At 45.6% G+C, this 14568-nt stretch overlaps 1 protein-coding gene across 6 annotated transcripts in view; it reads left to right on the forward strand.

Moving 5' to 3' along the window:
- Nucleotides 1-546: 546 nt before the first annotated feature.
- AK7 (adenylate kinase 7) overlaps nt 547-14568 on the forward strand; it is an 88398-nt gene continuing 74376 nt past the window's right edge. For 5 of the 6 annotated variants that reach the window (XM_002754264.6, XM_009006520.5, XM_054240339.2 and 2 more), the window contains exons 1-3: nt 547-692; nt 6727-6915; nt 12965-13073. In XM_002754264.6, the coding sequence (XP_002754310.3) occupies nt 588-692; nt 6727-6915; nt 12965-13073 (403 nt within the window). In that variant the 5' untranslated portion in view covers nt 547-587. The remainder of the gene's footprint in view (nt 693-6726; nt 6916-12964; nt 13074-14568) is intronic. The other variant, XM_035261418.3, reaches the window with a different exon arrangement.

Raw genomic sequence — 14568 nt, forward strand, 5'->3', positions numbered from 1 at the left:
AGATAAAAAGGCACAGAGATCCAGGGCCCCCTGGGACAAACGCCCAGGGAGCCTCCGAAGGAGACGGTGCGCTGCCCAAGGGCTCCCAGTGGGCGTCAAGCCAGGGTGAGATACGGGCTGCACGCGCGGCGCCACGGAGAGCACTCGCGGTGACATCCGCCTGGCGCCCAGCAGCCGAGAGCTCACGCAACTGCGAGTCCCGAGCCCCGCTGGGCCCGGCACGCCCCGCACCGCCTGGCACGCCCCGCCCAGCGTCCAGAGCCCGGCACGCCCCGCCCAGCGTCCAGAGCCCGGCACGCCCCGCACCGCCTGGCACGCCCCGCCCAGCGTCCAGAGCCCGGCACGCCCCGCACCGCCTGGCACGCCCTGCTTAGCCCCCGGCACGACACGCCCCGCCCGGCCCGCCCCGCCTAGCGCCGGGTACTCCCTGCTTTGCGCACGACACACCCCTCCTGCCCGGCACGAGGCACCCGGCGCCCGGGCCCCGCCACCACAGAAAGAGAACCGGCCCCGCCTCCCCGGCCGGGCCCCGCCTCCTTGGCGAGCAGAGGGACGCTTTCACCTTAGCAACCAGCACGACGCCCACCATGGCTGAAGAAGAGGAAAGTGCTGCTCCCTCGGAGAAAGTTCTCCGGATCCAGAGGGTGTTTGTAAACCTGCTGGACTCCTACAGCAGCGGAAACATCGGAAAGGTGAGCGGCGGCGGCGGCCCAGAGCCGCATCCCAGCTCTCAGCTCACAGACCCCGGACCCCGGTCCTCAAACCCAGCGAGGGTCTGCGCTCCAGGGCGCTCTTGGGGCCTTTCTTCAGGGAGGGTCCCGCGTCCTGGGCACCACCAATGCCCCCTGGACCTTAGTCTGCATCCAGTGTGGACAAAGGATCCTACGTGGAAGTCCACTTGTCTGGAGATCGCAGGTCCATCCCCTGGTCCTCCTTTTAATGAGGGGAAACTGAGGCTGAGAGGCGTGAAGGAGCTTGCCCAAGATCACAGAGAGTTGAGACCAGAACCTGGACAGAGAGTCCAGGTCTCCCGCCTCCTGCTAGGTTCTCTTTCCACTCCTCCATCGATTTTGAAGCCGGCAGCTTAACGAGAAAATAAATCAAATTTTTATACTGTCCATGAAGCGTTTTTCATTCATCCATCCCTTCAATATGTGGTATTTGAGCATCTGTTATGAACCAGACACTGTTTGGGTCTCTGAGTTCCATTACATTTCCTCACCTTTCTCTGTCTTTAGCCCTGGAAAATGAAAATATTAAAAAAAAAAAAAAAACTCTGGGGCCCTTCACGTTAATATGCTCAGTTGTCAAAAAAAAAAATGCCATGATTTTATCAACATAATTCTGTCCTCTAGAGCCTCAGAGGAATCTAATCTCACCCTGGACAGACTTCTCTGAAGCTAATGACTGCACTTTGGAACAGGACAAATTTGCATAAAACAGGATGAGGCTACAGTACATACCATCTGTATTAGGTTTCGAGGCTGTGGTAACCAATTACCACAAACTGGGTGGCCTTATAAAACAGAATTTATTCTCTTACAGTTCTTGAGGGCGGAAGTCCAAGATCAAGGTGTCAGCAGGGTTGGTTCCTACTGGAAGCTGGGAAAGAACTGTTGCATGCCTCTCTCCTAGCTTCTGGTGGTTGCCCGTAATTCTTGACACCACTTGGCTAATAGACCCATTACTCCAGTCTCTGCCACCTTCTTCACATGCTGTTCTCCCTTCTTCATGTGTGTCTCTGTGTCGAAACTTCCCTCTTCTTATAAGGACACCAGTTGTTGGATTAGAACTCACCCTATCCAGTATGGCTTCATCTTAACTTGATTATATCTGCAAAGACCCTATTTCCAAATCAGGCCACATTCACAGGTTCTAAGAGGACAGGAATTTGGTGGGGTAGACACTATTCAACCCAGTATACCATCTAAAATGCATCCATCATAAAACAAAGATTTAGGGTGGAGCTCAGTGGCTCACACCTGTAATCCTAGCACTTTGGGAGGCTGAGGTGGGTGGATCACCTGAGGTCAGGAGTTCAAGACCAGCCTGGCCAACATGGTGAAACCCCATCTCTACTAAAAATACAAAAATTAGCCAGGTGTGGTGGCAGTCACCTGTAATCCCCGCTACTTGGGAGGCTGAGGCAGAAGAATCACTTGATCCCAGGGGGCGCAGGTTGCAGTGAGCCAAGATCACACCGCTTCACTCCAGCCTGGGCAAAAGAGTGAAACTCAATCTCAAAAAAAGCAAAAACCAGAGATTTAGGTATATAATATAGGTATATATGTGTGTATATATATATATGACATGATAAACAATGTATATGTATATTATATACCTGTATCTACCAGAAGGGACTCTAAATACATGATACATCTTCCAAATTATCAGAAAAGGTAGGAAAGAAGAAGCAGGGCCACAAACAAAACTATGATAAAATATTCTTAAAGAAAGGAAGCATTACCAAACAGGTGTAGTGTTTATCTTATTTGTGTTTTTCAAAAAAATACAGACATGAAGAAGATAGATGATTTATCTGTACACAGAAAATATCCTTGAGGTCAGGAGTTTGAGACCAACCTGACCAACATGGCAAAACCCTGTGTCTACTAAAAATACAAAAATTAGCTGGGCACGGTGGCAGGCACCTGTAATCCCAGCTACTCAGGAAGCTGGGGTAGGAGAATTGCTTGAACCTGGGAGGTGCAGGTTGCAGCCAGCCAACATTGCACCACTGCACTCCAGCCTAGGCAACAGAGCAAAACTCCATCTAAAAAAAAAGGTGACATTTAATCTAACATACACAGGTTGAGGATCGAGCCAGAGAAAATAGTTCTCAAAGGCCATGGCAAAGGCACAGGTTCCAAAGCAGGAATAGGTTTGGTGGGTTTTGCAAGCACAGTGGCTAGGGGACAGTGAACCGGGGCTTACAGTGCCTACTTCTTCATTGGGTGCAGCAAGTACTGTGCCCGGGGCCCATGAGACTTTTAGGGGCTCACAAAAAGTGTGTTAATTTCTTTTGAAATCAGAAGGAAACAAATGAAATCTTACAGTCAATGAATGTGTTTATAGCATGCAATCATGAAATATAATGTTTAAATTTTTTTAATGGAGGAAGGGACCCATGAAGGCCAGAATGTAGTCCTACTCAGCTCCTAAGCTGTGCTGCATCCATGGTCTGCATGTCATAGAAATGTATTCCATAGATTAGTGGAGCACAGGCAAGCACAGAGGGCCAGATCATGGATGGCCTTGGTCAGGAGTTTCGCTTATACTCTAAATTCAGTGGGAAGCCTTGAACAATGCAAGGGTTAGGGGTATGTTTTTCAAAAAGGTACAGATATAGACTGGGCACAGTGGCTCACGCCTGTAATACCAGAACTTTAGGAGGCCAGCCTGAGGTTGGGAGTTTGAGACAAGCCTGAGAAACATGGAGAAACCTCATCTCTACTAAAAATACAAAATAAGCTGGGTGTGGTGGTGCATGCCTGTAATCCCAGCTACTAGGGAAGCTGAGGCAGGAGAATCACTTGAACCCAGGAGGCAGAGGTTGCAGTGAGCCAAGATCACGCCATTGCACTCTAGACTGCGCAACAGAGTAAAACTCTGCCTCAAAAAAAAAAAAAAAAGATACAGATATAGAGAAGACAGTTGGAAATCTGTGCATAACTCTTATTTATTTATGTATATATAGAGACATGGGTCTCATTAACATTGCTCAAGCTGGACTCAAGTTCCCGGGCTCAAGTGATCTTTCCGCCTCAGTGTCCCAAGTAGCTGGGACTGCAGGCTGTGTATAACTTTTGACTCCCCCAAACTAAACTACTAGTAGCCTATTGTTAACAGGAACCTTTACCAATACTATAAACAGTCGATTAACACATAGTTTGTACATATAAGATATACTGCATTCTCACAATAAAGTAAGCTAGAGGAAGGAAAATGTTTATAAGAAAATAATAAAGAAGACAAATATATTTACTACTCATTAAACAGAAGTGGGTCATCCTAGAGGTCTTCATCTTCCTTGTGTTCATGTTACATAGAGGAGGGCTGATCTCAGGGGTGGCAGAGGCAGAAGAAAATAAGTGGATAAGTGGATCCACAAAGTTCAAACCTGTGTCGTTCAAGGGTCACCTGTGGGAGGTGACATGAACATGACTGAGATTAGGAGTGATGGAGAATCTAGGCATGGTGGCACGTGCCTACGGTGCCAGCTGCTCAGAAGGCGGAGTGAGAAGGATTGCTTGAGTCCGGTTTGAGGCTACAGTGAGCTGTGATCGCATCACTGCATTCCAGCTGGGAGGAATATAGAGGGCAGAGTCAAACCTTGTCTCCTAAAAAAAAAAAAAAAAAATGAGGGAAGGGAGTTTATCTCCTTCCTTAATCCCCTTTTGATCTTGATTATTTTTTATAACAATGTATTTTATAATGATTATAGTTATATCGATATAACTGTAATTCTTTTAGTATACAGAGATCTTTTTCTAACAATCCTCCTGTCTTGGTCTTCCAAAGTGCTGGGATTACAAGCATGGGGCACCAGGCTCTGCCCAGAGATCTTTTTCAAAAGCTTTTCAATGACAGAATTTTCTAGTTGATCCTTCATTAATCAGGGCCTTTCTCAAATTCCAGCTAATCACTGGATCGTCTGCTCCAAGGAACATAGGAGTGGGAATATAAGGGATATGAGAGAACTGGAAGCTGTGTCTCTAGAGCGTCGTTAGGCTTACAGCTCAGTTAGGCAATGCCATCCCAGCCCCATCTCCTTTTTGCTGGGCATCAATTTCCTCAACTGTGAAAAGGGAAAAAAAAAATTGAATATGTATGTTTGAGAGATAAATGAAATGAAAACATACATAATTTACTTGGGAGAAATATATTCCAGTATGAGGTGGAATCTGGCAATCTTGCATGCTAACCTAGACTGTTTTCTATCAAAATAATGAGGTGGGACTTTCTGTTTATTTGGTTTTATTATATTTTTATTCCCAAGGTATGCTAATGCCATGATTATTTATATATGCCTAATAGATAAATTAAAATGATTGTTGACATATATAAGTAATTATTGACGTATAAACAAATGAAACTCTTAACCACTGCAGAAGCCACTTCTAAGGATAGCTTTTGGAAAACAAGGAAAGAAACTTCACCAACTTCATTCTATTTCATTATTCAATACCACAGCCACTGGCCACGTGTAGCCATTGAACACTTCAATGTGGTTGGTCCACACAAGTCTGGGCAACATAGTGAGACCCTGTTTCTATAAAAATAAGTATAAAAACAAAAAATTAGTCAGACTTGGTGGCAAACACCTGTAGTCCCAGCTACTCAGTAGGCTGAGGCAGGAGGATCGGTTGAGGCCAGGAGTTTTAGGTTGCAGTGAACTATGCTTGCACCACGGCACTCCAGCCTGAGCAACAGAACAAGATTCTGTCTCAAAAAAAAAAAATTTGGCTGATCCAAATGGAGATGTGCCATCAGTGTAAAATGCAGATTGAATTTCAAATAAAAAAGTAAAATACCTCAATAATGTTTATATTGATTACATATTAAGTTGATAATATTTTGGATTTATTGCAGTAAATACCACAGCATTTAAATTTTTTTTTTTTAGATGGAGTCTTGTTCTGTTGCCCAGGCTGGAATGCAGTGGCGCAATTTCGGCTCACTGCAACCTCCATCTCTGAGGTTCAAGTAATTCTCCTGTCTTAGCCTCCCAAGTAGCTGGGACTACAGGTGTGCACCACCACGCCCAGCTAATTTTTGTATTTTTAGTAGCGACAAGGTTTCACCATGTTGGCCAGGTTGGTTTCGAACTCCTGACCTCAAGTTTCCCAAGGTACTGGGATTACAGGCATGAGCTATCTCGCCCAACCTCACAACATTTAAATTAATTTTATCCTTTGTTTCTACTTTTTAAATGTTGCTACTAGAAATTTTTTTTTTTTTTAGATGATATCTTGATGTGTTGCCAGGCTGGAGGACGGTGACATGATCTCTGCTCACTGCAACCTCTACCTTCAGGATTCAAGCAATTCCCCTGCCTCAGCCTCCCGAGTAGCTAGGACTACTCGGCACAAGCTACCACGCCCAGCTAATTTTTTTGTATTTAGTAAAGACAGGGTTTCACCACGTTGGCCAAGACGGTCTCCATCTGCCTGACCTCGTGATCTGCCTGCTCCGGCCTCCCAAAGTGCTGGGATTACTGGCATGAGCCACTGTGCCTGGCCACTACTAGAAAATTTGAAACTATGTAAGTTCCTGTAGTCCCAGCTACTCAGGAGCCTAGGCAGGAGGATCCCTTAAGCCTAGAAGTTTGAAACCAGCCTAGGCCACATGGCAAGACCACATCTTTAAAAATAAATGAAATGACCTATGTAGCTCCTATTACGTTTTTTTATTTCTGTTGGACAACACAAAGATCATCACTGTAACCCAGCTCTGCCTTCTAAGAGAGGAGTGCACTATCCTGAAACAAGCTGATTAAGCTCTCTGACCCTGAGTTCCTCATCTGTAAAATGGGGAATTATAATAGTACCCACTTCTCTGGGAATTAAATCAACTTTAATAAGATGACAGTGTGCAAACCATTTGCTTTGCCTTGCTGGTCCCCAGCAAGCACTCGAGAAAGGTAAGTTTCTAGAATCATCATCATTCACTGGCCCCCTGACTCTGATTTGTTCTTACATTTGGGAAATGTCTGTTTCCTTGCAGTTTCTATCTAACTGTGTAGTTGGGGCTTCACTTGAAGAAATTACAGAGGAGGAAGAAGAGGAAGATGAAATTAAGTCAGTTATGTGGGAAGCTTCTGCAACCAAAGTGAAGGAAGGCACATTCCAGGTTGTGGGCACGCTGTCCAAGCCGGAGAGCCCGCAGCCCGACTTTGCCGTGGAGACATACTCTGTAAGTCCCGGAGGCTCTGGCCAGGAGTAGACAGAGGGAACAATCGCCTTCTGCTCCAATGCCTTGACAACTTGTTTTACTGTTTGCCTCCCCTCCCCTCTATTCTGCAGGCATGGCCAGGTTGAGGGAATGGCTTTCTCCTGTGATGGAGATTTACCTTGGAGACCCCACTTTCAATCTTGGGCCAAAACGAAGAGTTTAAATTAGATAGTTTTGGAAAGGTTAGATCTAATTTGGACTTTCAGACTCATACAATTCTCTCTCTAGCATATTCTGCCCTGCATTATCCAAGATGAGTCTGTGCCATGCTGGGCACCATCTGTGAAGGAGAAATAGGCCAGGCGCAGAGACTCATGCCTATAATCTCAGCACTTCGGGAGGCTGAGGTGGGAGAATCATTTAAGGCCAAGGGTTCAAGACCAGCCTCAGCAACATAGCAAGATCCTGTCGCTATTTTATACGTATGAAAATATTTTTTTAAAGAGAAACATCCTTTGGTAATGCGCCACTCAGAAATAATATACCATTGCAATCTCTAGAAACAGTACTGTCTCCACATGACAAATCCAACACAGTCCTAGTCCTGAGACATTTAAATACCTAAGAAGGAGTGGCTCTCTTCTTCTCCCAGGCCGCCTCCTCCCTTACCCTGCCTGCTGCTCTCTGAAGCCTACCATACAGCTTTCCACATGCTGTACCCTGGAGCAGGCTTCTCTCTTTTTCTTTTTACCTAACCCATCTTATTCATCCTTCAAGACTTGTGTCACTCCCTCCAGGAAGCCATTTATGATTCCTACTTCTCCCTCACTCGCAGTTTGGATTCTGAGCTCCCATATCATCCTTTGCCCGGCTAGATCATAACGCTTTTCACACTCATCATTATCACCTGTCTATTGTGAGGTCCATGGAAGTGGACTGTCAGCTTCTTGAGGGTGGAGACAGTGACTTGTATATCCCTGTGTTTATCCTTGTGTCTGTGGCACCTAACACAGCCACCGCTACAAAGTGGCCTCAATAAACACTTGTGGAATGGAGAAATGTGTCCCCCTGGACATCTTTGGGACCTTCCCATTCACCCCCTTTCCCTGTCTTCTGTGTATTATTTCCCATTCATCCCCTTCTGTCTTCTTACCACTGGCTTCTTGCTCTCCACCTACACATATGCCCACATTGTGTAATGTAATATAAAACACTTCACTTGGCCTCCCTGCTGGCCACCAGCCTCTTTCCCTGCCCCTAGCCCCTGCCACCACTGAACTTCAGAAGGAGACCAGCTGCATTTGCAGCCCTCACCTCTTCACCCCCCATTCACTGGTCTATCCAGTGCTGGCTGGCTCTGCCCACAACACTTTACAGGAAGTGCCCTGGCCAGTGTCCCCAGCAGTCTCCTGACTCCCAAGGGCTTAGCTCACCTGGCTTCACAGCAGCAGCCTGCCTTCCCGAGAGAAACTGGCCTTCCCTTCTGTGCCTCATCTGCACTGACTTCCTAAGTGTCCAAGCACTCCTCAGCACCTTTCTCTGGTTCCTTTTCCTCTTTTTACCCTTTAAAAATACAGTTTTCACCAGAGCTCCCTCCTTTCCTATAACAGGTTGCCTTCCTAAATCTTATCCAGCCCTATAGCTTCAGCTCCGCACATAAGCCAATGCTTTCATCATCTGTCTGCAGCCTCCAAACCCAGCTGCCTCCTAGACCTACTTGTCCTGCAGACATTGTTAAATCAACATATCCAAAGTCATGTTTATCAGGCCCCCCTACAAAACCGCTCTTTGTATGACTTTGTGCTACTGGTTTTTATTAAGAGCCTTGCTGTCTCTGTCAGTTGGAGCTGTCTTGGACTGCATGTAATAGAAAGCAGAGGTGACCCAAACTGGCTTAATAAATAAGGAAATTCACCAGCTTCAGGGCTGATCCACAGGCTCCAGCTCCTTTTCCTGCCCCTTCCTAGGCTCAGCTCTCCTTGGGGGATAACTTTATCTTCAGGCTGGCAGCGAGGCTGCGATAGTTGATGGCCTTAGTTCCTACACAGTGACACCCTGGCAAGGCAAACTTCCAGAAGGTCTCAGAGAAAGGAGGATGGCCATTGCCAGCAGTCCCTGGCAAGCATCTCTTTGAGTCTCACTGTCGTGAATGGAGTCATTGTCCTTTTCCGGAGCTAGCCACTTACCCTTAGATCAATTAGTCTCATCCTTTAAGCTAGAAGAGGGAGTTAATTTCCCGCAGGCTGAGGAGTATCTGAAGCAAAATTCAGGTTCTGTTGGAGAAAGGGAAGAGGAAACAGAAGTTTGAAGACAACCAATAGTGTCCGTTATCCCATTTATTATGCACTTGCCTTCCCTCAAAGCTGAAAACCTCAGAGAACTGTGGGCTCTTTGCTTGCCCTTCACTCCTGAATCCTGCTGGTCATGAGGTCCTCAGCGCACCTCTTTGTCCGGTGCCACCCCTCCTTTCCATTCTCATAGCCATGGGCATTAGTTCTGATCTTCACTGTCTCTCACTGCTCACCTGAATTTGATTTTGTGAATGTTTCTTGAGCACCCCGATGAGCCACAGAGGAACATGGAGCTCACAGCTTGGCAGGGACTCTGCAGCAGTGAACAAATGAATGCAGAAAGAGGCCTGCACAGAGCATCACCCAAGGCACTCTGAAAGGGGCACCTAATGAGTTCTCAGTCATATCTAGAGAGGCAGGAAAATGAGGCTTCAAACCCCTCTCTGCCAAACAGATCAAGGCCTCCTATGCTCTGATCTTTAGATCTTGTAGCCTCCATTAGCACAAAGTCCTGCAGATGGCTCTCCCTAGGAAGTTCGGGATCTACTGGGGATGGTGGGGCTGAGGCTGCTCTTCCATGGTTGAGTGGAGCTTCTGAGACAGGGAAGGGGGGAAGGAAACACCATGCAAGGGGGAATGCCTGGGTAAGTATGCGGTGTGCTTTGGCATAAAAAAAGCATGGGTTGGCCAGACATGGTAGCTCACAGCTGTAATCCCAGCACTTTGGGAGGCCAAGGCGGGAGGATTATGAAATCAGGAGATCAAGACCTTCCTGGCTAACATACTGAAACCCCATCTCTACTAAAAATACAAAAAATTAGCTGGGCGTGGTGGCATGCACCTGCAGTCCCAGCTACTTGGGAGGCTGAGGCAGGAAAATTGCTTGAACCCAGGAGGCAGAGGTTGAAGTGAGCCAAGCTGAGAGTGCACCACTGTACTCCAGCCTGGGCAAGAATGAACTCCATCTCAAAAAAAAGAGCATGGGTTATAAGGAGCCACAGGGAAGAAACAAGGTGGCAGAAAAGGTGAGAGAGTGCTTGCTTCAGCAGCACATATGCTGAAATTGGAATGATACAGAGAAGACCAGCAAAAAATAAATCAAAGCCAAGGCGAGAGAGAGGTGAGAATGGAAACTGTTAGCCTGCTCCAGGTTATAAAAGATGCTTCTACCTGGCTCAACAAGCCACCTGCTATTCCACAAGCTTTCTGGGCTCTGCCAGGTGAGCTCATATTCACCCTTTCAACCCAAGCAAATACCTTGTCCTATGAGACATAATCATGTGTTTCCCTTAGTCCTTTGAACCTCAGGTACACCTCTATGACAGCCCTTTCCCGCTTTGGGGCTTTTGTGTCTAGCTGCACAGGTTACACACTGTACAGGAGTGCCTGGGTAAGGGAGTGAGTAGGGGCTGAAGAGCAGCCTAGTATGTTGGCTTCCCTGTGCCCCAGAGTCCACCCCTTCGTATAATTTTTTCACCAAGCAGGTTACCTTTTTTTCTCATTTGTACAAAGGCTTCATGTGTGCTTGGTTGGGCCCTTGTCTACATAAGACCATGATTATGTGGTATAAGTCAAGAACACACACACACACACACACAGTGTATCATCAGCTGTATATTATTCAGTTTTGTCTCTGTCACTAGAGTCAAAAGCAGGGCCCACAATGTTTGTTGGGTGAACAAATGAATGCAGAAAAATTGTCACTCAACATCGGGTCAGGCTGACCATTCTCTTGAAAATGTGGCTGTTTTCATCCTAAATAGATCCAGCCATAATTTAACACGTGTGCATATTTTTCTATGGACACCACTCACACCTGCTTTTACAAGCTGGAAACATAGATGCTGTATCTTCTTCTCTTGGCCCACATCTAGAATATACATCTTTGAGTCCTTGAATTCTCCCAGTGTTTCTTCTTTTCTTTCATGTGTCATTTCTGGATCCTGATCCATCCTAGGTGTACTGGGAAGGTAGTGTCCTGTCCCATTGTCGTGCTATTGGTAAAGTAAAAGTCAGTGTTTGGATCAAGATTGTCAGTGGCTTCCCTTTTGCACATTGAATCGAGAGAAGGAACTGTAAGGCTGGTGATATGCATCCAATTGCTTCTCCCCGCACCCCCAAGAGAGAGATTGAAGTTCTAACCCCCGGTATTACTAAATGCGGCCATATTTGGAGATAGGGTGTTTGCAGAGGAAATCCAACGAAATGGAGGTCATTAAAGTGGGTCCATCATCCAGTATGACCAGTGGGCTTGTAAGAAGGGGAAATTTAGACACAGACAACACACAGGTAAAACACCATGTGAATATCAAAGCAGAGATTAGGGTGACATATCTACAAGATGAGGAATAGATTGCCACCAAACCAGCAGAAGCTAAGGGAGAGGCGGGGAACAGACTCTCTCTCTCAGCCCCTAGAAGGAACCAACCCTACAACACCTTGATCCTGGGTTTTCAGCTTCCAGAACAGTGAGACTTTTGTTGTTCAAGCCATTCAGTTCGTGGAAGTTTGTTACAACAGCCCTAGAAAACTAATGCAGATTCATTCAAAAGGATCTCAGGAACAGGGCTGGAGAAACTAGCAACCTCATGCATGCTGTTGAATTTAACAAGGATGCCTTAACCTTGCCAAGGCAGAACTGTCATTTCCTAAGGAAAGACATCAACTTCCCTTTGTTCTTCAATAAAGGGAAGAGACCCAGCTTGTTCTAAAAGGTTCTGCTTTAATACAATTGGTCAAGGAACTGCGGAAAACAGCTGGTGCTCAGGACAATGGGAATAACAACTAATGCACATCCTGGTTTGGAAACGCAGGGTCCTTTTATGGTTCTCTTAATGCATTCAAGGCACCATACTATTGGGAAGCCTGCTGGTATTCATGCAGCAAGGAATGACTAGTTAAAACACAGTGATCACTGGCTAGCACAGTGACTCACGCCTGTAATCCCAGTACTTTGGGAGGCCAAGGCAGGTGGATCAGGGCAGAGGTCAGGAGTTTGTGACCAGCCTGGCCAATATAGTGAAACCCCATCTCTACAAAAAAGAAAAAAAGATTAGCCAGGCATGGTAGCACATGCTTGTAGTCCCAGCTACTTGGGAGGCTGAGGTACGAGAACCACTTGGACCCGGGAGGTGGAGATTGCTGTGAACTTGAGATCATGCCACTGCACTCCAGTCAGGGTGACAGAGTGAAACTGTGTCTCACATTTAAAGAAAACACCGAAAATGATCACCAAAGGTACTTCTATTTAATATATGAACTTTACATTTATAACCATTGAACGTTTCTGTATTTTTAAAATAGTTCCAGCTGTCAACCATAATAAGGTACCTTACATCTAGAAAGAGAACATCTTGAGAATTCTAAGATAATCCACATTCATCACTCATCAGCACTTCTGAGTGATTTGTGATACATAATTGCTCAAATAATCTTGCATAGAGCTTGAATTAGTTTTAAATGCCTCACTCATTTCTTTCAGTGTGTTCTAATTCTTCCCTTCTGAATTGGAGTTTAAACAGCATGAAGAAATAATACCTAAGATTATTATGCAATTTTTAAATCATCTGTTCCAAGTGGTTTTCATAAACTTCTTTGTTACTTGAAAACTACACACAGAAGAGAGTCACAGTTTCATTTCAAATAGAAATCCTCCTGCAAGTGTTTCCTGTGGGACTCTTCAGGGTAGCAGATCTCGTTTGAAAAGTGTCATTTCATCGAAATATTAAGGTTACCTTGTAAGCTTCTTGCTGCAAATGGCTGTTGATTTTCTTTTTCAGGCCATCTCCCGAGAAGACCTTCTCCTGCGCCTGCTAGAGTGTGATGTTATTATTTATAACATCACTGAGAACCCACAGCAAGTGGAGGAAGCCATCTGGGCTGTCTCTGGTCAGTGCGGTGTACACTTCTATCTCCAGAGATGCTATTGTAGCGCTGCTTACTTTACCTAATAGTCATCTATGAACACTAGGCTAAGTAGGGCTAGAAAAAAACTGATCTGAAACTTCAGACCAGTCTCTGTATCAGGCCAGTAAACTGGTATGAGACTTCAATTCAGCCTCATGGATTTCATACCTAAAGTATGGGTATGGTGGCACGAGCCTGTAGTCCCAGCTACTCAGGAGGCTGAGGCGGGAGGATATCTTGAGCCCAGGAGTTCGAGGCTGTAGTGAGCTATGATCATGTCACTGCACTTCAGCCTGGGTAATGTTTCATTTTAAAAAGATGAAACATTTTTTAATGTTTAATGCAGTCTCTGGTCAGTGAGGTATTCCTAAAGGATGAAATCCATGATAATAATATGCTTGTGGATAGATATTTCAGAAGAATAGAATATTTTTAATTAGCAAAAAGTCCTAATACTTTGGGAGGCCAAGGTGGTAGGATTATTGAGACCAGGAGTTCAAGACCAGCCTGGACAACATGATAAGACCTTGTCTCTACAAAATAAAATAAAACAAAATAAAGTAAAATAAATACATATTTTTTAAATGAAGCATTACCCAGGCTGAAGTGCAGGGACATGATCAAAGCTCACTATAGCCTCGAACTTCTGGGCCCAAGAAATCCTCCCACCTCAGCCTCCTAAGTAGCCGGGACTACAGGCTCATGCCACCATACCCAGCTAATTGTTCTTTTGGTAGAGATGGGGTCTTGCTATGTTGTACAGGCTGGTCTCAAGCCCCTGGCCTTAAGCGATCCTCCAGCCTCAGCCTCCCAAAGCACTGGAGTTACAGGCATGAGCCATGATACCTGGCCGAAACATTTAACTTTTAAAATTCAACCTGACTCATTCTGTAGGCACTGCTTAAGGAGGTGGGGTTGAATGTACTGGGGAGATACAAAGATAAGAAAAGCGTTATACACCAAGGCACAAGTCATCACACAAGAGACAAGGCATGAAAGAGAAACTTTAATGCAACAAAGCAGGTGTGCTCACAGGAAAGTTATGTTTAAGAGCCCAGTTATTTTAGGAGGGGAGGAATTATTTCTAACTCTAAATATTTGATTCAATTCAACAAATGTTCCCTGATGGCAAAGGTCAGGGAAGGCTTGTAGAGAATGCTTGTATTTTGAAAGTGCTTTGAAAAATATAATGAACTGTAAGGCCCTCAAGTCTAAAAGAATGAAGTGGTGTTTAGCAAGGTGATGCTTTTGTGATTCATGCTCCCCCAAACCAACCTCGATCTTGCTCTTTCACCCACACTGGAGTGCAGTGGCATTGCCTTGGCTCACGGCAATCTCTGAGGACTTCTAGGTTCAATTGATTTTCCTGCCTCAGCCTCCCGAGTAGCTCGGATTACAGGCGTATGCCACCATGCCTCGCTAATTTTTGTATTTTTAGCTGAGACAGGGTTTCCCCATGTTGGCCAGGCTGGTCTTA

The sequence above is a fragment of the Callithrix jacchus genome, chromosome 8 (assembly GCF_049354715.1).
Source record: "Callithrix jacchus isolate 240 chromosome 8, calJac240_pri, whole genome shotgun sequence".
Taxonomy (NCBI): domain Eukaryota; kingdom Metazoa; phylum Chordata; class Mammalia; order Primates; family Cebidae; genus Callithrix; species Callithrix jacchus.